This window comes from Paroedura picta, chromosome 5, assembly GCF_049243985.1.
Source record: "Paroedura picta isolate Pp20150507F chromosome 5, Ppicta_v3.0, whole genome shotgun sequence".
Taxonomy (NCBI): Eukaryota; Metazoa; Chordata; class Lepidosauria; order Squamata; family Gekkonidae; genus Paroedura; species Paroedura picta.
Window position 1 is genome coordinate 128023106 of NC_135373.1, and position 27410 is coordinate 128050515.

Below are 27410 nucleotides of genomic sequence, written 5' to 3' on the forward strand. Positions count from 1 at the left end.
TCCAACCCCTTGCTCAACGCAGGATCATAGAATCATAGAGTTGGAAGGGGCCATACAGGCCATCTAGTCCAACCCCCTGCTCAACGCAGGATCATAGAATCATAGAGTTGGAAGGGGCCATACAGGCCATCTAGTCCAACCCCCTGCTCAACGCAGGATCATAGAATCATAGAGTTGGAAGGGGCCATACAGGCCATCTAGTCCAACCCCTTGCTCAACGCAGGATCATAGAATCATAGAGTTGGAAGGAGCCATACAGGCCATCTAGTCCAACCCCTTGCTCAACGCAGGATCATAGAACCATAGAGTTGGAAGGGGCCATACAGGCCATCTAGTCCAACCCCCTGCTCAACGCAGGATCAGCCCTAGGCATCTTAAAGCAGGGGTCCCCAACCTGTGGGCTGCGGCCCAGTGCCGGGCCGCGGCTCCCTCTGCCCGCCCCCCCCCCCCCACAGTAAAAAACTTTCCAGCCTGCAAGCTTGCGGCCCAGGAAGCTTCTTACTGCGGGAGGGCGGGGAGAGGGAATCATGGCCGCGCCACGCACATGCGCCAGGCGTGGCCAAAATCGCGCATGCGTGACACTTTTGTGCATGCGTGAAAGTGCAGCACATGCGCGATTTCGGCCGCGAATGCGCAATGCGTGGGCGGGGCAGTTGCCCTGCCGGTCCCCAGCCTCAGAAAGGTTGGGGACCACTGTCCTAAAGCATCCAAGAAAAGTGTGTATCCAACCTTTGCTTGAAGACTGCCAGTCTTATGCCCCTCACAGAGCCATGCACTCTGTGAGTTGTAATAAGTTGGCGGTCCCCGGCCCGCATGAAGTGTGCCTGGCCTTGACCAGGGCCAGGACCTTTTCAGTCCTGGCCCCTGCCTGGTGGAAGGAGCTCCTGGGAGGGCTAAGAGCTCACACAGTTCCACGGGGCCTGCGAGGTGGAGCTCTTTCGCCAGGCGTTTGGTTGAGGCCCGGGCAAGGGACCATCGTGAGTCCCTCCACTAAAGACCAACCCTGAGAAATATGGCTGCAGTGGGGGGGGGGGATTTTGAGGTGGGGACGGGGTTATTTCTCAGTTGTTTTCGGACTGTTGCATTTTTAATGTATTCATGTTGTTAGATGCCACAAGATGGCTGGTCCAGGAGCATCTGTCTATTATTATTATTATTATTATTATTATTATTATTTAATTTTTAGACCGCCCTTCTCCCAATAGGTCTCAGGGCGGTTTACAACATAAATAGTTAAAACACAATAAAATCCCCATAAAAACCCCAATTAAAAGTTACATATAACATATCACATATCACATAACATATAGCGGCGGTGGTCACAATTCTGATCTTAGTTCAGCCTGGTGGAGAGAATAATGTTCAGAAGAGGGTGGCACCAATACAATACATCTAACCATGATCTCGGTGTTAGAGATCTCAATATTGGAGGGGATCCTCTGATGGATTAGTGGGAGAGCTGCCCTGGCCTCAACCATATGCCTGGCGGAAGAGCTCCGTCTTACAGGCCCTGCGGAAAGCTGGTAGATCCTGCAGGGCCCTTAGCTCTTCTGGGAGCTCGTTCCACCAGGTCGGGGCCAGGACTGAAAAGGCCCTGGCCCGGGTCGAGGCCAGGCGAACATCCCGTGGGCCTGGGACAACCAGTAAATTCATACCCGCAGAGCGGAGTGCCCTGCGGGGGGCATAAGCAACCAAGCGGTCCCGCAGGTAGACGGGACCCAGGCCGCGTATAGCCTTAAAGGTCAATACCAATACCTTGAATCTGATTCGGAAACAAACTGGTAACCAGTGCAGATGACGAAGCACCGGCTGAATGTGGGCCCTCAAAGGTGTTCTAGTGAGGACCCTGGCAGCCGCATTTTGGACCAGCTGTAACTTCCGAGTCAAAGACAAGGGAAGGCCCGCGTAGAGCGAGTTACAGAAGTCTAATCTGGAAGTGACCGTTGCATGGATCACTGTGGCCAGGTGTTCCGAGGACAGGTAGGGCGCTAGTAGCCGGGCTTGGCGAAGATGGAAAAATGCCGTCCGAGCTACATTGGTGACCTGAGCCTCCATAGAGAGGGAGGCATCAAATGTCTACAAATGTGATTAATAAGAAATAACGCTGTACGCTAGAAGGGCAGCGAAATTTAATCATAGAGTTGGAAGGCACCTCCAGGGGCCTGATTTGGGATCCGGCAGCTTCATGGGCATTCAAAGCGGGCACCATGTCTCCGTAAATGTTTCCCCATACCCTGCTCTAACCATCGCTCATTTTCTTTTACGGTGTGATTTTGTGAGTACAACGTGACGCATTCTGCAAATTCATGCATCTGCTTTAGGAAAGACAGCCAGTTTCCAAGGCTGCGCTGACCGTGGTCTTGCCATTGTCAAGAGATTTATCAGTAAATGTCTCGTTTTCTCTTGCCTTCCTTCAGGGAGGGCATTTATTTAAGAGAGCTGTCTTGGGTCTTCACAGGGCATCTTGCCACCTGGGATTTCATTTCTCCCCCTGAAGATACCTGGCCAGACTTTCTTTACCTGTAGGCACGACCACCAAATGTGTTATATTGTGATATGTTTAATATGTAATATGGTAAAAAAAAACAACCCAAAGTGAACATTTTGTGATCTTTGTTGTTGCTGACAGCTGAGCCTTCTGCAAGAGGTAATTCAGGAGAAAGACGCCCACCTCGAGGAGCAGGCCCGCCAGCACCAAGCAGAGCTTCACCAGCTAGCGGCCCAGTCGGATCTGGAAGCAGAAATGCAGCAGGTGGGCTAGAGGTGGCTGGGAGGGCGCTGGGTATCGGGGTGTCTTGATTGGGAAGGGGGGGATATCCCGGATTGTGTCAGGGGGATTCTATGGCCATGTTGGGCTTTTTAGGTAGTAATTACTCTCTTGACTAGAACCTGGAAAGTAATCCGTAATCACCAAAGTTACTGTAGAATGTATGCCATGTTCATTCTCTGTTTAGCTCCTGGTTTCTACACAGGCTGGAGATTCCAGGTTGTCTTCATGGGCAGACCCCTTTAAAGTGCATTGCAGCTTCGGGTGCCCAAGGGCTGAGGGAGGGATTGGTGTGGGGCCGAGGGGCCCGAGCTGTCCGTGCCTCTGAGCCGGCCTCTGGGGTTCTCTCTCTCCCAGAACCTGAGGCTGTTGCAGCGGAAGCTGGAGGAGCAAGAGGCGGCCCTGCTGGGCCGGACGCAGGTGGTGGAGTTGCTGCAGCACGAGCTGAACGGCCTGGAGGAGCAGAAGCAGGTACTTGCATGGAGGCAGAAGTGGCCAGCAGATGCCAGCCGTATGGGGGCTCCCGTCCATCCACTTCCCTGCCCCCCTCCCCCCCGTACCAGTTGCCCCATAGACTCCGGGCCAGGTGTGCTGCAGACCCACAAAAGGCAGGTGGGCTGAGTCTGCGGATGTTTGGCCCTATACTGCAGGCAAAGGCATCAGGGCTTCTGTTCTCTTCCCCCTCCCTGAGCCTGGCAGGGCATTCCTTCCTGTGCCAGCCCGCCCCTGGCCTCTTGAGAGGCTCCGCTTCTCAGCCCTCAAGATCTCCAGACCTTCATTTGCAGTGCCTCATCTGGGCTCATTGGTGAATCTCTGGGGATGCAGAGAGCTTGAAATGCTGTTTGCCCGCTGAGCAGGTTTTGAACCAACTTTTCCGCCTCTAAGCTAAAGACTCTGGTGCCTGTGAAATCTCCCAAGGAGGCCTAGACGAAGTCCTTCCGTGGGCTCCTGTTATCCTCAGTGATTCTGTCGCATGATGTTTGGTGCGAGCATTATGATATAAGCCTTCCTGGATGAGACCAAATGGTCCACCCGGTCCAGCCTCCCGTCTCGCCCAGTAGCCAGCCAGTTCCCCTGGAAGGCCAGCCCAGGGCGGAGGGGCCGAGGCTTTCCCCTGAGGCTGCCTCCAGGACGCTGCCTTATTCTGAATGAGGTCATTGGTCCGTCAAGGCCAGCGTGGTCTGTGCTGACTGACAGCAGCTTTCTGAGGTCTCAGGCAGAGAAAGGTCTTCCCCATCAGCTCCTGCTTGATCCTGTTAATCGGAGATGCTGCTTGAACTGGGGACCTTCTGCTTGCCAGGCAGAGCCTCTGCCACTAAGCCCTGGGTACTTGCCGCTAAACATAGTAATCCTTTAGTTACCATGGCTAGTAGCTGTCGATAGACCTCTCCTCCATGGCTCCTCCCTTTACCACTGCCTGTGCTTATGGCCATCACTACATCCTCTGGCAGCAAACTGCACTGTGTAAAGAAGTATCTTGTTTTGTCTGTCCTGAATCTACTACCCATCAGCTTCATAGGGTGCTCTAGAGTTCTGGTATTTTGGGAGTTAGAAAGAAGTTCTCTTGGTCAACTCTCTCCACCCTGTCCATAATTTCGTAAAGTTCTATTATGCCTTAACCATCTCTTCTAAACAGAAGTCCCTGATTCTTCAGCCTTTCATCCTAGGGAAAGGGCTGCAATCCCCCGGTCACCTTGGGTGCCCCTCCTCTGTACTTTGTCTGGCTCTGCAACTTGATGATAATGCCTTGCTCCTTTTTAGGGAGCTCATCTCACTCCAGTACGCCGTACCCCAAAAGACAGTTGCTTTTGCTGTTCTTCCTCAGGTTCTCTTGGAACAATTCCATTCTTCAGAGGCAGAGCTGGAGTCGCTGAGGAGAGCCTGTGCTTCCGAGAGGCAGCAGGCCCAGAGCTTTGTGGAAAAGTTGGAAATGGAACTAGCCGAGAGGAAGCTGGCTTGCCATGACCTGCAGGAGACGGTCCAGCAGCTCTCTCAGGAGCTGGTTCGGGCAAGCGCTGTGGAAGAAGCTCGTGAGCAGGAGAGCAGAACCTCTGTAAAGAGGCTCCTGGAGGAGCTGGAAAAGAAGAGCCAGCAAGTAGCGCAGCTCCAAAGAGCAGAGCAGGACTTGCGCTCCAGTTACGACGCCCTCCTGGCAGAGAACAGCCGGCTGCAGCAGGAGGTGGACCGGCCATTGGAGTGCTCTGCCAAGCAGGTTTCCGCTCAGCCAGGTCAGGAGGCAGGACTGTTGGGGGTCTGCGTGGGCCTCTTGGGCAGCTGGGGGGGACTTTGCAGTGCGGGCCTTGGCTTGCCTGGTCTAGGGCTGCAAGTGCAACTCGTGGCTTGGATGACCCGCCACGAGCCGCCACGAGCCGCAAGGGAGTGGCGGGCTATAAATCTAATAATAATAATAATAATAATAATAATAATAATAATAATGAGCAGCATGGTGAGATTTGCCTTTGCACTTCGGGCTCCTGTGGGGTTGGGGGCTGACCTTGGCCCTTGTTGGGGTGGGCGTCGGGAGGCCCTTCCCCTGTGGGCTTTCCATCCCGATCACGGGGGGCTTTGGGGTGCATGCAGGGCTCCCTCTCTTGTCCTCTGAGTGGGGAATCTTATTAAGGGAATTAAGATTCCTGAAGGAGGAAGGGTCTGTCAGTGGCTACCAGTTGGTGTGATTGAGGGGGACATCCTTGGAATCCCACTGTGTCAGGAGGCAAGGTCAGGGGAGCTGGCTGGCCCCTGGGTGAGACGGGAGGCTGGACTGGAGGGACTCTCCCTGGTCTGACCCAGCAGGGCTCTTCTGATGTTCTTACCAGTGGAAGGTCCTGGGGAGGGGGCAGGTTGGAAGGTTACTCATTCAGTGACAGAAAATCATTATATCCAGTCTACATTTAGACCAGCGGTCCCCAACCCCTGGTTCAGGGACCGGGACTGGTCCGTGGATCAGTCGGCACCAGGCTGCAGCTCCTCCTCATCCTCCTCCCCAGCTGCTGCCCTGTCACTCTGCTGCTTGCTCTCCAGTCAGGGGTACTGGTGGGAAAGCAAGTGGAGCAGGAGTTCAGGCGGCGGCAACGTCCATCGGCAAAAGACTACCCCCCCCCGGGGCCTCAGTAATATTGTCAAGTGTTGACCGGTCCTTGGTGATAAAAAGGTCGGGGACCGCTGCCTGAGACAATTTCTGTGCTGCTTCAGTAGCGAGGAGGCTGGCTGTCAGCTTCCCACTCCTGAGTGCGGGAAATGTGGAGCCTGAGTCTGTTGGCAGTCCCATCTCCAGGCCGGCAGAGTGCTGTGCCTGCCTTTGTTTGGCCCCGGTTCAGAAGGCAGGTCTCTGTCGTCCCCAGTGGCTCTCGGGGAGGTGAAGCTGATGGTCCCTGTTTGTGCCTTAGGGGAGCTTCCCGAAGGGCCCCCGGAGCTGGACCATTCACAGGATCAACCTGAAATGCTTGCCGTCGACACACTGGAGTTGGTCTCTACACTGGAGGAGGTCAGTGCTTCCTAAAAGTCTGCTGCCTGCTAATCCAGGACTCCCCAGCCCCTGTTCAGTCTGTGGGCACCTTTGTGATGGGGCCAGGGAAGGGGCTGGGGACCGCAGTCCTTACTCTTCCCTAAGGCCATCTTAACAGAGTTAACAGATTATATGGCACAGTAACTTGCTTCTCTGTTTCCTTGGCCTGGTGCTTGACTAGTCCCCGGAGAGAGGCGGCAGGGAAAAGAGTGTCTGCTCCCGTCTTCAGTCAAAGAGCAATGGTCGCCAAACTGCGGCTCTCCAGATGTCCATGGACTACAATTCCCATGAGCCCCTGCCAGCGCAAGCTGGCAGGGGCTCATGGGAATTGTAGTCCATGGACATCTGGAGAGCCGCAGTTTGCCATCCCTAGCATAGAGGCTGTTCCGCTGTACGGATGTTACAGGGATGAGTCCTGCTCTTTCTCAGGGCACCTCTGCCCATGGTGGAAGGACGTGTCCGTTTAGACTAGGTGAGAACACAGCCAAGATCCGTGTGTGGCTCCTTCAGTGGGAAATCCCGTTCCAGCATTTGAGGGAGGGGCTTTTGTTCTCCTTTGCATGCGGCAAGCCCTAGGGTCAGTCCCTGGCATCGTTAACTAAAAAGGTCAGGAAGGAAGCTGCCTGGAAGGCCTCCCCCTGAGATGGTGGACAGGCGAATCTGACTTGGGTAGACCCATGGCCTGACTAAGGCAGCTCCGTGTGTGAGAAGCAGGAGCAGATCAATGGAACTCCATCTCCTCCGTTGCCCCAGCCGCAGAGCACCCTTCCAGCGAGAACTGTGCTGTAGCTAAAGAGGCTGTGAAGGCATCGCTTGACGGAAGCTGTAGCTGCTGACTGATCCGTTGCAGGGCAGATGATGACCTGGCCCAGGGCCCTGTTCAGAGCTTTCTCCTAAAGTGTCCCCTTTCTCTTCCCCAGCCTCCCACCGAGCAGGAGAAAGCCTCTCCGCCAAAGAGGGAAAGCCGGCCAGAAGACGAACAACTGAAGACAGCAGTGGAGAAGCTGGAAGCCGAAAACGGTAATTCCTCTCCCTCTTTCTGGCGTCCTCTGTGTCCTTGGGGTCACATCTCTGCTCACTCTGGAGGGAGGAAATGTGATGAATTGGCCTGTATCCCACCAGCCCCACTTGCAGAACGGCCCTCAAGGAGACAGGGGGCTTTCCCCCCTCCTACTCTAGTCCGCTGAGCCTCCTGGCAATCAGTAGACATTTGGGGGGGGGTCTGCAATTGCAGAGGGGGAATAGGCAGCAGACCCCATTCCTTCTTAGGGAACAAGTAGGTGCTCTTCAGGCCATGGGACTGGGTGGGTGGAGGCTGGACATTTTGAAATAAAAAGTGACAGTGGATGTTCTTGGGAATCCATACTGTGGGCCAGATGCTTGCCTGAAATTTCCAACCCTCTGTTGAGAGAGAGAGAGGGGGGGGGGATAGGGGTAGAAAAGAGAATCCTTTAAAAAATAAATCAGAATCATCCACAGTGCAATCGGTGAACTTGCTCTGTGCTAGCAGAAGGCTGCCATCCCACGCCCGCCCAGGCAAGCTGGCCCCTGAGTGGTGGCAGCAGATCACTCCGGCTCGGTCTTTGCGTTTCCTGAGTCGGGGATCTGCCCAGTCCCTGAGAGCCTGCCTCGGCAAGGTCTTTGCCAGCCCCGACACACTCATGCAATACTTGGGCGTGTTCTTCTGCCAGGGGTAGCCCGTGTCCTAAACGTGGGCCTGCGAGGGCCATGTGGGGCTGGCTGGTTGGTTTCCGAGGGCTGCATGTTGGATTTGAAGGATGGGGGCTTCTGGCCTGTAGGGCTGTGCATGCAGGGGGTGGTGAGTAGGATGCCATTTCTGCACTGCTCCGGGCGTCCCATGAACCCTCCGGCTGGGCTCCGGCTCCTTTCTGGCCTCTCCAGACTTCTAAATCCGAATATGTTGACTCAGCGAAGTGGAACCTTCGCTATTGGGCCGGCTCATGAGGTGTGACCTGCCTCGACTCTAATAACAGCCCGAAGGCCTGACCCGGCTTGGCGTCCAAAGTCAGACCGGGCTGGGCGATCCCAATCAGGGCAGTGCTTCTCATTAGGGCCAGCCAGGTGACACTCCAGCACAGGCCAGGGGGGTTTTGCTTCCTGGGACGCTTCTTTGGCTGGGAGCTGCGGAACAAATAAGTATGAGATCCGAGGATCGTCTGGCAGCCGGGCGAGGGGTGCTGGGAGGCGGTTTGCCGTTGCCTGCCTCCACATCCTGACTCCCTCCCCCCCCCCCCAGCGTTCCTTGGAGGAACGGTCCCCCAACCCTTGGACGTCTCCCAACGAAATACTGGCCTGGGCTGGCCCTGGTGAGCTTCCGAGATCTGAGAGGATGGGGTGTAATGTGAACTCCTGCTGCAGCCTGCCACATGCTCAGATGAAGATCTGATGCTGGAATCTGGTGGCACGACAGGCTTTAAAAGGGCCGCGTTCCACAGAAAGTCCAGGTAGAAAAAGCCCCCTCTGTCTCTCTGCCCAGTGAGAGCCTTAAGTCAAAGTCTCCGATTCCTTGTCTTTCAGACTGCGAAGCGGATAGCTCGCTTCAGGACCTCGGGAGTGTCTTTGGCCATGGCCCTGGGAAACGTTTCCTTGACCGCTTCCCCTTCCCCCTGGATTCCCTCTTTTCCCACAAAGCAAATGCTTTCCCTTTCCCTCCGCTGGAGCAGAATAGTCGTTTTCCAGGATGTTGTCCTGGTGTACCGCCTCTCCCGGTTGGCGTGAAGGGCTTGTCTGGACCTCCCCTGGGCAGTGCTTCCTGCCTGGGCCTCCTTTACCGGGGCTTCCTCCTTGTCTTTCCAGAGTCCCTCCGTGCCAAACTTGCCTTGTTGGAAGATCGGCTGGAATTCGCAGGGAGCGCAGCTGAGCCAAGCCAGGTAACCTTGCGAGCAGCAAGAAGGCCGGAGAAACCAGCTTAGCCTCAAAATAGCATCTCCTGAGCTGCCCTCTTGGCCGGCCCCAGAGATCTGCTTTGCTGGGCTATTCTTAGGAGGCTTAATGTGTTTGTGTGGGTGGGGAAAGGCCTCCAGGTGCAGCTGGGAGCCTCTTTCGTGGGCTTGTGGAACTCGTCCCTCGCTCTCAGGTGACCCTGGGCCTTTGCAGATGTGCTCTGTGTGTGTGTATGTGTGTTGGGGAGGGGGGGGAAGGAGCTCCTGGGCTTGTCTGCAGCCACGCCTCTCCTAACTGGGACCCGGCTCCCTCCTGAGGGAGCAGAAATAACCTAATGCCGTTTCCATAGACAGCCTGACAGCCCTTCAACAGACCGTTTGCGTTGCTTGCAGAAGGTCTCCAGCTCCAGTTCAGGGGGAGGGTGATGGGGAGAGGCCTCTGCCCGAAACCCTGGAGAGCGGCTGCCAGTCAGAGCCTGAGAGAGGCACGGTCGGACTCAGTTTAAGGCAGCCCAGTGTGTTTGTCAAAATGCACAACACTTTTTTTGCCACGACTAGGCTGCCTAGTCATAAGAGTCAATCCTTAAAGTTCCGGTCAAGCAAATTTTTTCCTGAGACTCCATCTTTAAAGTGAAGTCTGTCCCAGTGACCCTAAGTCTGTGAATAGAGTCCAGTACTTGGAACTGAGACTCTCAGGATTCTGGGAGGAGGATCAGGCTTGCTGGTCTCTTCTAGGCAGGCAGGGCCCTGGTCGTGCACGGATGCTGCAGTGGTGCATCTCTTCTCCAACACAGAGAGTTTCCAAGTTGGTCCATGATAGAACAGCAACTTGGAGGAAAGAGGGGAACTTTGACTCCCGAGAGCTTGCACCCTGGAAATCTCGGGGGTCTGCAAGGTGCTCCTGCGCTCACATCTAGCTGTTCTCCAGCATTGGGAGGGCTAGAAACTTGCTCTTAAAAGCCCCCTCCCTCCCAAAAAAGTCTGAGATGAGACGTTCTCCCCATGGAACGAGATTGCTGGTAACTGAATGGTTGTGTGTGTTGTGCTGATGAAGTTCTCCACTATCTCCCTTCTCCACTATCTCTTCTCACTGGCAGTCTTCAAGCAGAGGTTGGATACACACTTTTCTTGGGTGCTTTAGGATGCTCTGGGCTGATCCTGCGTTGAGCAGGGGGTTGGACTAGATGGCCTGTATGGCCCCTTCCAACTCTATGATTCTGATTCTGTGATTCTTTCCTCCCAGGTCAGCTGTGCTAATGCAGACACTGAGGTATCCACTCGGCTGCTTTTGGGGGTCTCATCCAGCTTTGGCGATGGCTGTTCAGGCCCTGGGGGTAAGAGGTGCTTTGCGCTTGAGCCAAGGAGGTCGGATAGGCCTGGGAGGAGGTGCGCTGAGGGCAGGATTGGGGGGCATCGTCCCAGGGGGGATGGGGCGGGGGAGACTAAAACAAGGAATGTTAGTGCCCCCCACAGGGCCTTACACTCTGCGGGGACTAACTTGTTGGTGGTTCCCGGCCCCCAGGAGGTGCGTCTGGCCTCGACCAGGACCAGGGCCTTTTCGGCTCTGGCCCCGACCTGGTGGAATGAGCTCCCGGAAGAGCTGCGGGATTTACCAGCTTTCTGCAGGGCCTGCAAAACGGAGCTCTTCCGCCAGGCTTATGGCTGAGGCCGGCGCCACCTGGTGAGATCACGTCCCCCTCTTCGGGCCATCCCTGGTCTCCTCCCTGGGCAATGTTGCTGTGTTGGGTTGGTTGATGTGTTTATGTATTAGCATGGTTTTTATGTATCAGGGGTTTTTATCGGGGGATTTTGTAAGCTGTTACCCGCCACGAGCCTTAGGGGAGTGGTGGGCTATAAATCCAAATAATAATAATAATAATAGTGATTGTGCTGCTGATGACAGGGGGCTGAACAGGGCGTTTCCCGCCCTCGTTTCTCCCTCTTTCTGGGCTGCCTTGCATCAGAGGAGAGGGGCAGCATGATTGATATGGAGACCTTTATTAACCTGTCTTATTTCCAGGCTACGTCTTAGGCAGGGAATAACATTTCCAAGAAAAGAAAACACTTGGGCACCAGGTTGCATAATTCCTTGGGATTTGAACAGTACAAGTTCTTTCTCAAGGAATCTCCTCCTTTTTAGATAGATAGATGCAGGCGAGCTGCCGTGTCGGTCTGGAGCAGCAGAACGAAGTTGGAGTCCCAACAGGCAGCATGGCTTTGAGACCAGCACGGTTCCATTCAAGGGATAAGCTTTTGTGGGCAGGCAGAGAGCTCATGCCTTGGATAAAACTTTGTTGGTCTTAAGACGCCACTGGGCTCAGCGTTTGTTTTCGGCCCTTTTGCTGCATTAATTTGGTCCTTTTGCAGCACAGAAGAGCAGTGAGGGCCTGCAGCGTAGCCCAGCCTAGAGGAAGCCTGCCTGGAGTAAAGCAGCAGCTTTGCCTCCAGCAGCAGAGAACAGCAACAGCCAGCAAATGAAAAACCCACAACAATCTCACCAGTCCTCTGGAAAGGGTATCGAGGCCTCTCCAAAGGGTTGTGAGTTTCCTGCATTGCGCAGGGGGCTGGACTAGATGACCCCTTCCGACTCTTTGATTCTATGATTCCAAGACGACATGGTGGGGAAAAGCCCTTACCAGGGGGCCTTGCTTCAGAGGAATACCTGAAAGAGAGGACATTAGCCAGATCTCTCCCCCCCTCCCAACCTCGTAGTCTCAGTCGCTTGCTGAGGGTTGCTGATTTTTTGTTGTTGCTCCCGAGTCTTGCGCTACACCTGCTCTGTTTCCAGAAGTCGCGTGACCCTCAAGAAAAGCTCGAGGAGATCTCCAGAAAAGCTCTCCAGGCTGCCAGAGAAAGGGGGAAAGAGTCTTTCTGTTCACAGCTCAATGGCCCTGGCCCTTTTGGAGTTTGGGAAGCACATGAGCAACAGAATGACAAGAGCCAGCTTGTGTAGGAGTTCAGAGTGGCAGCCTCTAATCTGGAGAAGTGTGTTTGATTCCCCGCTCCTCCTCCTCATGCAGCCAGCTGGGTGACCTGGAGCCAGACACACATCTCCTAGGGCTGTTCTTGCAGTTCTCTCAGCCTCACCTACCTCACAGGGTGTCAGTTGTGGTGAGGGGAAGGGAAAGGTGTTTGTAAGCTTCTTTGAGACTCCGGGTAGGGAAAAGCTGGGTACAAACCCCCCCCCACCTCCTCCTTTAGTGTAATGTTATCACAGGCCCTAACATCATCCAATATACAAATTGTTACAAGAGTAAACTGCAGTAAAAATACTGAAGTAAAATTGCAATTATAAAATTATACAGTAAACTTAGCCATAAAAGGAGCAAAATGTGCTTTAAGAACTGACATGCCCAAATTGTCTCCTTAACTTAATGACAGCATAACGGAGGCAGCGCTGATGTAAGGGATGAGTTTATCTCCACCAATTCAAAACGAAATGGCTCTTCTCCTGTGGGGGGAGGGGCTGCACAGAAGTGGGGTGGGCAAGTCCTTTGCCTTCATCCCGTGCCCTGATGCCTCTTCTTTGGTTTGGGCCAGACTCTCCGGATGGGGTTGGACATCTCAAAGCGGAATGCCTGGATTCACCAGCTGTGCCCGCCACCCTGGCTGAGGTGAGCTCCCCCCTCCCTCCCTCCCTCCCTACGGGGCTTTTCTTCCCTCTGCATTTCGAGCGCGTGTGTAGATTAGTTCTTGAGGCTTCTCAGCTGTAGAGCAGATCCCTGCTGTCCTCGGGATGGGCAGGAGATGGGCAAGAGGCAGGCACAGTTTTGGAATCCGAGAAGATGCTTTGAGCTGTGTGCCATGGCGGTGTGCCCCACAAAGCCTTGCTGGGAGGGCAAGATTTGAGCCCAGGAGCACCCTAAAGGCCCACGAGAGTTCTGGGCTGTAAAGCTCCCTTTGTCAGATCTACGTAGGAACGGAGACCCTTGAGTCTCTCTCTGTCTCAGTCAGAGAGGGTGGGGCGTAGCCAAGAAGGGAGGCAGGCCGCAGAGGCAATCCGCTCTTTTTACCGCAGGGGAGCAGTGCTTAGGCCAGGGGCAGAAAGACAGCACCTGTTGAGAGAGAGAGAAGCCTCCTTTCTCCCAGTGCCCGGAGGGATAACTCCTTTCCTTTCCTTTCCTTCCTGCAGCCCAGCCCAGGAGAAAGTGCTGAAGGGCCGCCTGTGGGGGAGAACGGCCACCCTGACCTCTTTCAGTACCTCTCGGCCAAGAAGCGCCAAGATCTCTCTGTCTTGCTCCTGGAACTGCAGGAGGCGCAGGAGGAAATCGCCTATTTGAAAGGGCAGATCCCGGGCTCTGGCGGCCCAGCCGGGGCTGGAGAGGCTCCACTGACCGGGGAAGCTCTGGCAATGAGCAGAGCCGAGGAAGGGGGGCGAGGCGAAGAGGCAGGCCTCGGCCAGGGGACCTTAATGACGGCGGAGGCCCCTGCCCTGCTGGGGCTGGTCACGGAGCCAGAGAGCCCCCCTGCAGAGGGCAGCCAGCCCCCCCCAGAGCCTTCCTTGGCCTCAGCATCACATCCGCAGGAGCCGGGGAAGACATTGCTGGAGAGGGAAGCAGGGGAAGGCTATGGGGAGACCTTCGGCAAGCAGGCCGCAGAAATCGAGAGGCTGCAGCAGCTGCTGGCGGACTCCGGCGCCACCTTGGCCACTGTGACCTCCGAAAGAGACCAGCTGCTGTCCCAGCGGGAGGAGCTCTGCTGCCTGGCCGAGCTGAAGGAGCAGGTGAGGCAGCTGGAAGGGGACCTGGCCGAGGCCGAGAAGCGGCGCCTCTCCGAATACGAGAGCGGGATCTCCCAGCTCGGCCTGCTGAAGGAGCAGATCCAGAGCCTGAGGAACGAGGCCGGCTCCAAGGACGTGAAAATCGAGGGCTTGCAGAGGGACCTGGACGACACGCAGCGCCGCCTCGCAGAGCAGGACCTTTTGGCCCGCGATCTGAGGACTCGGCTGCACGAGGGGGAGCAGGCTGGGCACGCCCGGGCAGGGCGCCTGCAGGAGGCCGAGGCCGAGGCGGCTGAGCTCTCCCGCAACCTCCTCGCCAGGGACTCGGAGGCCGGCAGGCTGCGGAGCCTTCTGGAGGAGAGGTCCGCCCAAGTTGAGGGGCTGCAGCGGGCAGTGGTGGAGCGGGAGCAGCGCCTGGCGGAAGTCAGCACCAGCATGGCTGACCGGTTGGTGCAGCTGAACGAGGAGAAGTTTGTGCTGGGCCAGGAGCTGGCAGGAGCCCTCCAGAAGCAGCTTGATCAGCCTCCCCTGCAAGCGCAGGAGACGAGAGACCCGGGCGTGGACGCTGGCACAGAACCCGGGCCGTGGGCCGAAGGGGGCTTGACCTCAGCCGGCGAGGAGGAGCTGGAGGCCCTCCGGAAGGAGAACGGGCAGCTGAGAAAGAAGCTGCAGGCTGCCCTGCTCAGCAGGAAAGAGCTTCGGAGCAAGATCCGCAGGGCAGAGAGCGGAGGAGCGCAGCCGGAGGCTCCCAGAGCCTTGGAGAGGAAGGATCGTGCAGGAGGAGAGGAGCCCCCCCAGGTCAGGGCAGATGCAGGAGCAGAGGGGGAACGAGAAAGCCAAGGCCCGGTCGCCTCTCCGAGCCAGTCGCCTTCTGCCCAGCAGGCCGAGCTGCAAATCCTTTGCCAGGAAAAGGACGCTGCCGTGGCCGAGTTGCAAGCGGTGATTGCCGAGTTGAGGCAAAGGCTGCAGGAAAAGGAGGCCCTGGGAGCGGAAGGGGAGGCCCGCAAGAAGCAGCAGGCCCCGGAGGGCTGCCCGGAGGGACAGCAGAGGGCTGCCCTGGAGGAGAAGATCGTCTCCCTGGAGCAGGAGAAGGAGCAGCTGCAGAAGAAGCTCCAGGAGACGCTGGCTTCCCGCAAGGACACCCTCAAGAAGGCCCAGGAGAAAGACCGCCACCACCGGGAGCAGCTGAAGCAGCAGAAGGACGACTGCGGCCTCCTCCAGGAGCAGTTGGCGGAGCAAAGCAGGGAGAAGGAGAGGATCCAGCATCAGCTCCAGCTGCTGCAGGCCCAAGTGGAGACCCTGGAGAGCCCCTCTGTCCCTGAGCCAGCAGCTCCTCCAGAAGGCTCTCAGCAGGGGCTTGGCGGGGAGCTCCCCGCAGCCTCCGAAGTGGGAAACTCTGGTCCTGGCAGGGCTGAAGGCATTTCTGTTGAAGTACTTGAGGCCGAGCTGGAGGAGCTCCGAGCAGGGAAAGGAGAGCTGGAAGCCCAGCTCCATCGCCTGGAAGCAGAGCTCCAAAGCAAGTCGGATGCTGCTCAGCAGCTCCAGGAGGAGTCGAGGCACCTGCAGGCCGAGGCGGAGGCGGCAAAGATGGTTTCCCAGCAGGCTGAGGCCAGCATGAGGAGCCTTCGGGCAGAGCTGGAGGAGAGCCGAGCCGAGCTGGCCAGGGTGGAGGGCCTGAGGCTCCACCTGGTGAGTCTGGCAGAGCAAAAGGAACTGGAGAGAAAAGGAGAGATCGAAGCCCTGAACCTCCAGCTAGTGGAGAAAACCGGGTCCCTGCAGAGCCTTCAGGCCCAGCTGCGAGAGCACGAGGAGGCCCTCCAAGCCCTGCAAGGGCGGCTGGAGCTCCAGGCCAAGGCACAAGCCCCCCAGCCGCAAGCCGAGCCGGCGGAGACGCAGCAGAAGCCCGTGGCCGAGGACCCATCAAAGGTCCAGCTGCAGAGGAAGCTGCAGGCCGCGCTCATCTCCCGAAAGGAAGTGCTGAGAGAGAACAAGTTGCTGCAGGAGGAGTTGGCCAGCACCAGAACCGCCCTGGAGGAGGCGTCCCACCGTTTGCGGGCAGCGGAGAGCACGGCCTCTGCCCTGGAGCAGGAGAAGGGCACCCTGCGGGAGAAGCTGGAGGCAGTGGCTGAAGACCGGGAGAAGCTGATTGCCGAGGTGGACAAAGCCCTGGTGGAAAACCAGAACCTCTTGGGCTCCTGCGAGAGCCTGAAGCTGGCTCTGGAGGGGGTGACGGGTGAGAAAGCCCGCCTGGAGCAGGACCTCGAGGCGCTGCGGAGCTCCCAGGCCGAGGAGCTGTGCGAGTGGCAGGGGAAGCTCCGGGAGCTGCAGAAGGAGTACGAGACCCTCCTGCAGTCCTACGAGAACGTCAGCAACGAAGCTGAGCGGATCCGGCGGGTGGTGGAGGGCGTCCGGCAGGAGAAGCAGGAGCTCTTCCTGAGGCTGAAAGGGGCCGAGGCGGAGAAGAGGGAGGGCGAGGCGCGGCTGCAGGGGGCCGAGCAGGAGATGGAGGGCATGAGGGAGAAGATGCGCAAGTTCGCCAAGTCCAAGCAGCAGAAGATCTTGGAGCTGGAAGAGGAAAACGAGCGGCTGAGGACGGGAGAGGGAGAGCTGGGGAAGTCCCAGGGGAGCAGCCAGGCCCTGTCCAGCCAGCTGGAAGCCCTGCTTGTCGAGAAGGACTCCCTGCGCCAGGAGATCTGTGCCTTGGAGCAGAAGCTGCAGGGCCAGGCGGGAGAGACGGGGAAGAGTGATGCGTCAGGCGAGGCCACGGCAGAGGAAGAGGCAGCCCCCGAGGCCGGTCCAGCCGAAGCTCCAGAGCCTGTTGCCGGGAGCATTCCTCCTCCAGAGGAGGAGGAGGAGGACAGGGCTGGCCCTTTGCGTGAGGAAGTGGCCCGGCTCACAGAGCGGGTGACACAGCTGGAGGAGATGAGGAGGGTGGAAGGGGAGAAGCTGGGCAGAGTTTTGGCAGAGGCAGACGCCCTGACGGAGGAGAAGAAAGCCTTGGAGGAGAAGCTGGCTGCCCAAGGCCGGGAGCTGGACGCTTTGCAGGAGAAGGCCCTCCGGACGGAGCAAGCACAGCAGCAGGCGGAAGAGCGGCTGGCCGGGATGGCGGGGCTGAAGGCCGCTCTGGAGGCGGAGAAGGACGACCTGGAGGAAAGGCTCATGAACCAGCTGGCCGAACTGAACGGCAGCATCGGCAACTACCAGCAAGACGCGATGGACCTGCAGGGCCAGAACCAGCAGCTCCGGCAAGAGCTGGAGGCGCTCCGGGGCGGGTTGAGCCGGCTGGAGGACGAGCGGAGGCACCTGCTGAGGGAGAAGGCCGCCGCGGAGGCCGAGAAGAAGGAGCACGTGGAGAAGCTGAAGAGCGCCTGGAAGGGGGAGGGGGGCCGCAGAGCCCAGGCCAGAGAGCTGCAGGAGCTGCTGAAGGAGAAGCAGCAGGAGGTGAGGCAGCTGCAGAAGGACTGCATCAAAAGCCAGGAGAAGATCAGCGACTTAGAGAGGACGGTCAAGGCCCTGGACTTTGTCCACAGCGAGTCCCAGAAAGAGCTGGAGGCCGCCAAGAGGAGCTTGGCCAAGGCGGGAGACGACACCAAGAAGGCCCAGGCCGAGCTGAGCTCCTGCCGCGTCCTGCTGGACGACACCCAGAGCGAGGCCGCCCGCGTCCTGGCCGAGAGCCTGAAGGCCAAAGAGGAGCTGCACGCCCAGCTGAGGCAGCGGGAGGAGGAGCTGCAGCGGCAGCTGGAGGAAGAGAAGGGCCAGCACGCCAAGGAGGCCAGGGACGCGGAGGAGAAGCTGGAGGCCTGCCGGCGGGAGCAGGCCCTTTCGGAGGGGGCGCTGCGGGGCCTTCAGGAGGCCCTGTCCCAGAAGGACCGGGAAGCCCAGCAGCTGCAAGGCAGCCTGAACCAAGCGCTGGCCCAGCTGGCGGCCTTCAGCCGGAGCATGTCCTCCCTGCAGGACGACCGGGACCGCGTCATCGACAAGGCCCGGGAGTGGGAGAGGAAGTTCAGCGAGGCCATCGAGAAGAAGGAGCAGGAGGTGCGGGCCCAGCAGGAAGCCTGCAGCGCTTTGGAGGGCCGGCTGAGGCAGGCGGCTGCCCAGGGGGAGGAGCTGCGGAGTCAGGTCACCAGGTAAGGGGGGGGCAGCCGGGTCTGCTGGGGGTGCCAGAGGCAACTTGCTTTCCTGGGAGAGGGCCGATGGGGAGGGAGGAGGCAGTGCTCAGCTCTCATGGCCTTTCTTACACGTCCCGGTCCGGAAGGGATTTCCCTCCAGGCCAGCGGGGGCCCAGGCATCCTGGAGGCTTTTCACCTTCCTCTGAGCATCGAGGGGGTGTTCTGGGGGAATGCAGGGTCGGAGGCCAGTTTCCTGTGCTTACAGGCATTTGCATTTAGATGACCCTGGAGGTCTACCCCAGCTCTGTGTTTCTAACGTGACTCCTAGGGAGTTACACTATCGGTCTGAATAAGGACTAACAGATGGCTATACATTAAACTCCCCATCTCCCCCCTGTCCACTTTGCAGTCAGGAGGTCTTTCCTTAGGGGCGAGGGCCCTGATCTCACTAGTTCTAGGGGATCCCCTGATGGTAACTCCGAGACCTCAGCCACAGGCCTGGTGGAAGAGCCTCATCTTGCACCTGTAGGATTGGGAGGGGGCGTGGCTGAGTGGGAGAGGCGCTGCTCAGCATGCAGAAGGTCCTGGGTTCAATCCCTGTCATCTCCAGCTGGAAGGACCAGGCAGGAGGGGATGGAATCCTAGAGAAAAGGGGCAGGCAGGCTGCCTAGGCCCACCCCCTGCTCAAGGCAGGATCAGCCTCAAGCCCCCACGAAAACGGGAGCAAACCTTTTCTGCCTGAGACCCTTGACATGCCCCACCTGTCCGAGCAGACTGTGCTGGCCCGGATGGACCGACGGTCTGATTCAGGAGAAGGCATCTTCCCTCTGCCGGTCACCAGGCTCTGTCCTCCGAGGGTTCTCTGCAATGGCTGCCGTGAGCAACGTGGGGTGGGGGGTGGGCAACACGGCCGAGGGCCTGGGCTAATCCTTCTTTCCTTGCTTGCAGCCTGGAGCACAGCAAGGTGGCTGGGGAAGCCAGTTCCCAGAAGGCGCTTCAGCGACTGCAGGAAGAGGCGGAGCTGCTCAGGCAGGAGAACAGGGCCCTCACCGTCCAGCTCGAGGAAGCCCGGCAGTCGCTCAGCGACTCCCAAAATCAGCTCCGTGAGCAGCATTCGGAGCTGCAGGGCCTGAGAGGGCAGCTGGCTGAAGTGCAGGACTCCTTTGCGGAGCGCGAAGCAGAACGGGAAGAAGCGGAGAGCACGGTGAAGCAGCAAGAGGCCAGCCTCCGGGAATGCACCTTCCGCCAGGAGCAGCTGGAGGCGGACTTGCGCGCCTCCAAAGAACTGACGGATCAGCTCCACGGGGAGGTCAGCAGCCAGGAGCAGAGAATGGTCGGCCTTCTGGCAGCCAGGGAGGAAGCGGTGGCCGCAGCGCTCTCGGAGTCCCGGCAGCAGCACCAGGAGGAGCTGGAAGAGATGGAGGCCAGACTGGCCCGGGGGGAGGAGGAGTGCACGGCCTTGCAAGGCGAGAGGAGGAAAGCTCTGGAGAAGGCGGATGAGCTCTTGGAGAAGCTGAAGAGCACCCGGGAGGAAAGCCAGAAGCACAAGGCCCAGCTGGACTCCTTCTCCAGGGCCATGTCTTCCCTGCAGGACGACCGGGACCGCGTCCTGGGAGACTATCAGCAGCTGGAGCAGCGCCACGTGGCCAGCATGCTGGAGAAAGACCAGCTGATCCAGGAGGCGGCGGCCGAGAACAACGGTCTGAAGGAGGAGATCAGGGGCCTTCACGGCCGGATGGACGACCTCCACGCCGAAAACGCCAAGCTGGACGCGGAGCTGATCCGGTACCGGGAGGATCTCACCCAGCTCATCTCCATCAAGGACAGCCAGCAAAAGCAGCTCTCCAGAGCCCAGCAGGAGCGCATCGAGGCCCTGGAGCAGGAGAAGGCGGCAGCGGAGGGCCGGTGGAGGGCGGCGGAGCAGGCTGCGGAGGCCCTGCGGCAGGACAAGCCCAGGCTGGAGCAGGAGGTGAAGGCCCTGCAGGCCTCCCTTTCCCAGCTGCAGGGAGAGATGGCGGCGCTGCAGGAGAGCGGGCCCATGCTGCAGCTGCAGGCCAAGGCGGACGAGGTGCAGGAGCTGAGCGGCCAGCTCTCCCTGGCACAGCAGCAGGCAGCCGCGCTGGAGGGGGAGCTGGCCCTCGTGCGCCAGGACATGGCCCGGCAGCTGCAGGAGGCGGAGGCCAGGATGAAGGCAGAGCTGCGGAGCCTGCATCACGACGCCGGGCTCATGCGCAACGAGACCGAGACGGCCGAAGAGCGGGTGGCCGAACTGGCCAAGGACCTCCTGGAAATGGAGCAGAGCCTCCTGGCTGCCACCGAGGAGAACCAGAACTTGAAAGCCCAGCTGCAGTCCTTCGGGAAGGCCATGAGCTCCCTCCAAGACAGCTGGGACCGTTCCAACGAAGAGCTGCGTGCCGCGGAACAGAAGCACGCCGCGGACTTGGAAGAGCAGCAGTCGCTGGTGCGCAGCCTCCAAGAGGAGAAGGCGGCGCTGCAGGAGGAGCAGAGGGCTCTGGCCTCCCAGCTGGCCGCCCTCCAGGCCTCAGCCGAGGAAAAGGGCCTCCTGGGCCAGCAGCTCCAGGCCAGAGAAGCGGAGCTCCTGCGCCTGACCTCGGAGCTGGAGGGGGCCTCCAGCCAGGTGAAGTCCTTCTCCCAGGCCCTGGGCAGCCTGCAGGACGAGCGGGACCGCCTGCTGAGCGAGCTGGACAGAAGCCACAGGGAGCACGAAGGCCGGCTGCAGTTGGCTCCGGACACCTCCGTCAGCCTCACCGAAGCACAGAGTCTCAAGAAGGCCTTGTCCTCCTTGCAGAAGGACCGGGAGCAGCTGGTGAGTGGGCCATTCGTGGGGGGTCCGGAGCCCACCTGGCTCCCCCTCCCTCCCCCGATGCCTGAGAGCTGGACTGCAGGTTGTCCAAGAGCCCCGGGGGCCCTGGCCTGAGTCTGCCTTCCCTGCAGAGCCAGGGAAAGTCCAGAGGGGAGGGCAAACGAGGTGATGAGAGGGCTGGAGCACCTTCCCCTGGAGGGCAGGCCGGACACCTCAGCAAGGAGGCTTATGGGGGGGGGAGTGGGCACAGAGGCAGTTTTCTCCCTCTCCCAAAAGGCAAGGAGGGCCTCCAGGGAGGCTGATAGGCCGCAAAATCAGGACAGAGAGGAGGAAATGCTAGACACAGAAAGCAATTAATTAAGTAATAATAAGGAATCGCAATCAAACCAGAGTCCAGTCAGGCACCTTTAAGACCAACAAAGACTTATTCAGGGCGTGAGCTTTCGAGTGCAAGCACCCTTCGTCAAATATTCCAACTGTCATGATGGTCAGTTCCTAGTCTGAGGAAGGGTGCTTGCCCTCGGAAGCTCCGGCCTTGAATCAATCTTGGTTGGTCTTCAAGGTGCCTGACGGGACTCTGGTTTTATTGTGCTACTTCGGACCAACACGGCCGCCCACTTGAAACTATCCTCATAAGGAATCATTGAAATAGTTGGGATTGGGGGCTTTTTAATCATCAATTACAGCTGACCTACAACAACCCTGCGAGGGTTTCAAAGCGATGTTCTGAGGTGGTTTGCCACTGCCTGCCTCTGGGTGGCCACCCGGGATGTCCTCGGTGGTCTCCCCTCGCTGTAGTAACCGTGACCAATGCTGCTCAGCTGACAAGGCCAGCCTGCCCCCCCCCCCCAGGTCAGGGCAGTAAGAAAAACGGAATGACCTAATTTGGAAAATCAGGCCCAAATCAAAATTCTGGAAGTCTTGTGAGTACCATATGTTACAGCTGCAAGCAGGGCCTTTCAAATGATCCGCTTCAGAGGAATAAAAGTTACTCATTTCTTCAGACAGAAAAGCATGCTTCTGTCTGTCTGGTGTGAAGCCACCGATCAAACGGAGAGCAAAAGAGGCCAGGTCCCTCCCACACAGGCTCACCCGGTGCTGTCACTGTGCATTAGAGCAGTGGTCCCCAACCCCCGGTCCAGGGACCGGGCCGTGGCTCCTCCTCGTCCTCCTGCCCGGCTGCTGCCTCGGGGGCTGCCCTGCCACTCTGCCGCCAGCTCACCTTTGGTGCTCTGTGGCGGCCAGCATGGCTGGTGCTCCCCCTCAGCTTGGCATTTCACAGCTGCTCCTGGCAGCGTCCCCCAGCTGGTGGTGGGAGTTCAGGGGTGCCGTTGGGAAAGCAAGTGGAGCAAGGGCTCAGGCAGCGGCAGCGACGTCCCCCGGGAAAAGACTACCCCCCCCCCCCCGGGCCTCAGTAAAATTGTCAAGCGTTGACCGGTCCCCGGTGATAAAAAGGTTGGGGGCCACTGCCTTCGAGAGATTCTGGTTAAATGCATTTATCTGAACCATGGGATTGTCTGTGTCCTGCCTGCATGTATTTCTTGCATGAAGCTGCCTGAGACCTCGGTCAGTAGATTCGGGGGGGGGGGGTGTTTGCTGGTCTGAAGCTGCAGAACAAAGTGTGAGTCCGGGGGCACCTTGAAGACCCCTGAAGATTTCTTCAAGGCAGAAGGGTCATCAGATACAAGAAGTGTGCAGGCCCACGAAAGCTCCCACCTTGACTAAAACTTGGTTGGTCTTCAAGGGGCCTGACTGGACTCGGACTCTGCTCTATTTCTTCTGCGTTGCTGGACACATTTTTCAAAACAGGTTCTTTGCACGGCCTCATTAGAGGGCAGGTGAAGAAGACGGTGGGCCTTCTCTGCCTCCAGGTTGGGGGAGGGGTGGGGTGCCCGCTGTCCCCTAAGAGCGCTCTGGGGCTTGGTCACCCCACGGCCTCTCAGCTGGAGCAGAGCCTTTGGCTTTGAGCACGGGCCTTTGGTCGGAATTGGTAGAAGCAGTAATATATTTCCTGGGACACTTTTGTCCTTATTCAGGGTAGCACTTTTGACCCGGTGCTTCTCTTTGTCCCCAGCTGGCTGAACTGAAGAGCCTCCAGCAGCAGGCGGGGGCAGGCAGGGCCGACCTGCAGGAGCAGAAGCAGAAGCAGGACACGGAGCAGCAGCGGCTGAGGTGGGAAAGCTGCCGGCTGGGCCTGGGCCTGGGCCTGCTGCCCTGTGTGTAGGGGGGGATGGTGTGGGGGGGGATGCTTCCAGTGGAGCCATGAGGGGAGGGGGGAGGACACCATGAAGCTGTCTGACCTTGGTCAATCCAGGTCATTATTGTCTAAGACTGGCAGCAGCTCTCCAGGGTTGAAGATGGAAAAAAGTCTTTCCCATCCCCTCCTGCCTGGTCCTTTAACTGGAGATGCCGGGGATTGAACATGGGACCTTCTGCCTGCCCAGCAGAGGCTCTGCCACTGAGCCAGGGTCTCAGGCCAAGGTCTCTCCCATCCCCTCCTGCCTGGTCCTGTAACTGGAGATGCCGGGGATTGAACCTGGGACCTTCTGCCTGCCAAGCAGAGGCTCTGCCACTGAGTCAGGGTCTCAGGCCAAGATCTCTCCCATCCCCTCCTGCCTGGTCTTTTAACTGGAGCTGCTGGAGATTGAATCTGGGACCTTCTGCATGCTAAGCAGAGGATCTGCCACTGAGCCAGGGAGTCAGGTCAAGTGTGATCCTGGACTAGATGGGCTCCTGGCCTGATCCAGCAGGGTGTTTCTTGTGTTCTCAGGAAGGCTTCGGCCTCTGTTGATCCTAGGCTAACTGCTGGCCCAATCCAGCAGGGCACACCTTACATGGGCTTCTTCTGCCTTTGGGTATTTCCTCAGGGAGGAGAAGGCTGCTGGGGAGCTGGGGACCCAAGAGCAGCTGCTGAGCCATGTGAGGGGGACGAAGGCCAGCCTGCCTCCCCTGGACGAGGAGCAGCACCAAAGACAGGTAAGGGAGGGAGGAAGGCAGGGGAGAGGGGCTCCCAGCAGGGGGTGAGGGTGCAGGGGGGATGGCTGGCTGGGGAAGCTGTCACATTCCCATTGTCCCCCCCAGCCAGCCAGGAGGCATTTGATGTCCTCATCTGTCCACCTCCCACAAGACTTTGCTAACCAATCCACATGGCTGTGGATATTTTTGTAAGTGTTGCTGTTTAGCTGCAATCTCTCTCGGAACATTGTCCGTCTGCCCTGGAGTTGCCCTGTTGGGCTCCTCCTGCTGCCGTGCGGTTTGCCCCCCTGATCCGACATCACCCGGCTTGCCTGAGCACTTGGATTCTGGAAGCGAAGCAGGGCCAGCTCTGACTGGTGCTTGGATGGGAGGCCTCCAAGGAAGGCCAGGCAGGCAGGGGCAATCCACCTTGCAGCGTCTCCTGCCGGATGGCCCCGGCTAGCTCAGTCTCATGACACTAAGCAGGGCTAGCCCTGGCTGGCACTCGGATGGGAGGCCCCCAAGTGCGGCAGAGGCCAGGATTGGCAAAACCACCTCTCACTTCCCTCGAAAAACCCCTGGGGGGGGGGGCAGGAATTCAGCAGCAAGCAATAAAATGGCTAGCACCCAGAGGGGTCCCATTTTGCCACAGGGTGGGCTTTTAAAATACCCGCCCGAAGCGTTCAAGTCCCGCAGCCCACCCTTGGCACGTGACCATGCCTGGGTCCCTGTGGGGTTCTTGGGGCCTGAAAACCTAGCGGGGCCGCCTTGTGCTTCTGCGGCTGAGCCTCCTTTCCTGCAGGTCCCCCCAGAGGCCGCTTCGCAGGTGGACGTGTCCAGCCGGGAGGCAGAGAAGGACCGGCTCCAGGCCCAGCTCGGGAGCAGCCTGAAAGAGCTGCACCAGAAGGAGCAGCGGATCCAACAGCTGCACAGCAAGGTGCGCTCAGGAGGCGGGGGCTGGGGGCGGGTTGCCTGAAGCGAACGCCGTGGTGTTCCTGCAGTCAGTAGGGCACCTGGCGCCATCGCTTTCTGTCTCTTAGTCAAGACCATTCAAGCATCAAGGTGCTTCCTACAGGTAACATGAAGGGAAATAAAAACTCAACCTGGAGAACAGGTGAGAACCACAAGGGTTAGGGAAAAGGTCATTTTGGACCTTTTGCAGAGAGGTTCGCAGCAGGATTTTCCAGTACCTGGGCAGGGGGGATAGGAAATATTTGTTGACTGAGGATTCTGCCAACACAATTGTTTTTTAAATGTTATATACGACTGTGTGTTGTAAGTAACAAATATATCGACCCCTGCTGAAGATCAGGATTATCGAAACGCACTAGGTCTGTCTGAACTTGTTGGCTCTTGAGGTGTAGACACTGAGATGTTTTATGCACGCCCAATAGATACGATATTCTTTCATGGTTTTTAAACATTTTTGAGCTCTTAATACTGAATTGTTTCTCTTTTTCGATCTAAGGGTTAGGTCTACACCTGTGAAGCCCAGCATTGCTCATTTTAATCTTAAAAAAAAATTACGATGCCAAATTGTCTGCAGGGTAGCTGCGCCCCATGCACCTCAGCTCCGTATCCTAGTGGAGACCTGCCAAAGGGGTTCTGATGTAGAGGAGACTCTTTTTGGATCCTCCACCCGGGGAAGGGTCTCCCCTCTGCAGTTGGGAGCACCTAAGGTGGAGATCTCACCCCCCCCCCTACTTTCCCCAGCTCTCGCAGGTCTTTGAAGAGAAGAACACACTCACCCTCCAGCTGAGAGGAAGCAGCCGCAGCCTGCGGGAGTCGCAGCAGCGTTACAGCGACGTCCTGCTGCGTTGCGAGGCGCTGGAGAAGCAGCTGCAGCAGCAGCCTCTGGGGAAAGACCTGGTAAGGCCAGGGCGGGCAGGTTGCCGGGCTGTCCTTTCTCTTCCCCTTGGCTCCTAGAGGCCGTTCTGAGAGGAACCGGGTCTTGCTACTGATTCCTTGGTCTCTCCCGAGGTTGATCCGGGGAGGGTGGAGCCCCCAGCCCAGGACCACGGGGCTGTGTGTGCAGAGGGCCTGTCTAGTGCCCTTCTTGCGCCCAGCACAACTCTTTAAAACAATTAGATGGTTGACATCCGCAGGGTCCTCCCAAGGTTTGAAATTGGATATTAGCCGTGAGACGTTTGCAAGCTATTTCCCAAAGAAAACTTTGTCACTTCACCAGGTCTTTCCCACCAGGGTAAAGGCAGAATGTCAACTAGAGGCCCCTCGGCCATCTCCGTGGCCTCTATGGACCCCCCCAGTCTGCTCTCTTTGGCAGAAGAAGACAAGGCCCTGGCAGTGGTCCGGCCAGCCACACTCTCTCTTGACCCGTTCTCCCTTGTAGCTGGTGAAAGGCAGTGGTGGGGAGATCGGGGCCCTCTCTGGGGTATTATGAATCCGTCCCTGACTTCACAAGCATTCCTGGGGAGCCTGAGAGAGGCAGTGGTGTGGCTCTTATTGAAAAAACAAGAGCTGGGTCCCAGCATCCTGGCCAATTAACCGCCCAGTCTCACCTGGAGCGTTCCCGGGCACGGTGATTGAACAGGTAGTGGCAGGACAACTCCAGGGAATCTTGGAAGGAACTTCAGCCCCTTGACCCTTCCCCCCCCCCCCAGCCCCTGGCACTGGCCGCTCTGACAGACCATCTCCGGAGGAAGCTGGATGTAGGCAGGCTGGCGCTACTGCTCTTATTAGATCTGACAGCAGCATTTGACACCGTCAGCCTCAGACTTTTGACCCACCACCTAGAGCAGGGGTAGTCAAACTGCGGCCCTCCAGATGTCCATGGACTACAATTCCCAGGAGCCCCCTGCCAGCGAATGCTGGCAGGGGGCTCCTGGGAATTGTAGTCCATGGACATCTGGAGGGCTGCAGTTTGACTACCCCTGACCTAGAGAGACAGCCGTGAAATGGCTGGAGGGAGTCCTTTCTCCAAAACTGGGGACAGGGGGTGGCAGTGGGGGAAGGTGGAGGGCCCAGAGAAGGGCCCTCAACTGTGGGGTCCTACAGGGAGTCGTTCTTTCCCCAATGCTAATTAACATCTGTATGCGGCTCCTTGATCCGGCATTTTGGGCTGGGCTGGGCTGTCACTGGTATGTGGATGACACCCAGCTGTTTCTGTTAATGGGCAACCCCCCCGTCAGCACCATCGGACCAATTGGCCGGGTGTCTGGAGGCCGTGGTGGGCTGGCTGGAGTTGGCTGGGCCAGGGCGGGGTGCTGCCTAGCGTCCAGAGTTCAGGTGTGCTTTTGGATTCCCCTCTCCGTGGAGACCCAAATCCTCGGCCACCTGCCCTGCACCTGCTCTGGAAGTGGGTCCAGAGGGAGACGCCCATCATGGCAGGCAGGCCTTGAGGGTCTGCTCAGCCTGGGCCCAGATTCATTCTGGGGGGGGGGGGGAGGTGGGGGGGTGGCAGCTGCAGCTCTGCTTTCTCCGTGGGCCTGAGCGGTGGGAGTGTGTTCTGTCCCCAGAGAGCCCCCTCAGCAGACGCTGCTCCCGGAGCCCCGCAGGAAAGAAGGGAGCATCCCCGGGAGAGCTACACCCCAGAGCTGCAGGAGCTACAGATGAGGTGAGTGCTGGCGGGGGGCGGGGGTGGGGGGGGGTCCCCCCATTCTGCTCTTG

The 27410-nt window shown here is 58.3% G+C and overlaps 1 protein-coding gene across 3 annotated transcripts in view; it reads left to right on the forward strand.

Moving 5' to 3' along the window:
- The window catches only part of GOLGB1 (golgin B1), a 38562-nt gene that overhangs the window by 8789 nt on the left and 2363 nt on the right, over positions 1 to 27410 (forward strand). For all 3 annotated transcript variants that reach the window (XM_077340535.1, XM_077340537.1, XM_077340536.1), the window contains exons 7-21: positions 2630 to 2752; positions 3125 to 3238; positions 4593 to 4995; positions 6154 to 6251; positions 7193 to 7292; positions 9090 to 9163; positions 10419 to 10509; positions 12716 to 12789; positions 13308 to 18022; positions 18953 to 20831; positions 22903 to 23000; positions 23696 to 23804; positions 24586 to 24720; positions 25497 to 25652; positions 27260 to 27357. In XM_077340535.1, the coding sequence (XP_077196650.1) occupies positions 2630 to 2752; positions 3125 to 3238; positions 4593 to 4995; positions 6154 to 6251; positions 7193 to 7292; positions 9090 to 9163; positions 10419 to 10509; positions 12716 to 12789; positions 13308 to 18022; positions 18953 to 20831; positions 22903 to 23000; positions 23696 to 23804; positions 24586 to 24720; positions 25497 to 25652; positions 27260 to 27357 (8267 nt within the window). The remainder of the gene's footprint in view (positions 1 to 2629; positions 2753 to 3124; positions 3239 to 4592; positions 4996 to 6153; positions 6252 to 7192; positions 7293 to 9089; positions 9164 to 10418; positions 10510 to 12715; positions 12790 to 13307; positions 18023 to 18952; positions 20832 to 22902; positions 23001 to 23695; positions 23805 to 24585; positions 24721 to 25496; positions 25653 to 27259; positions 27358 to 27410) is intronic.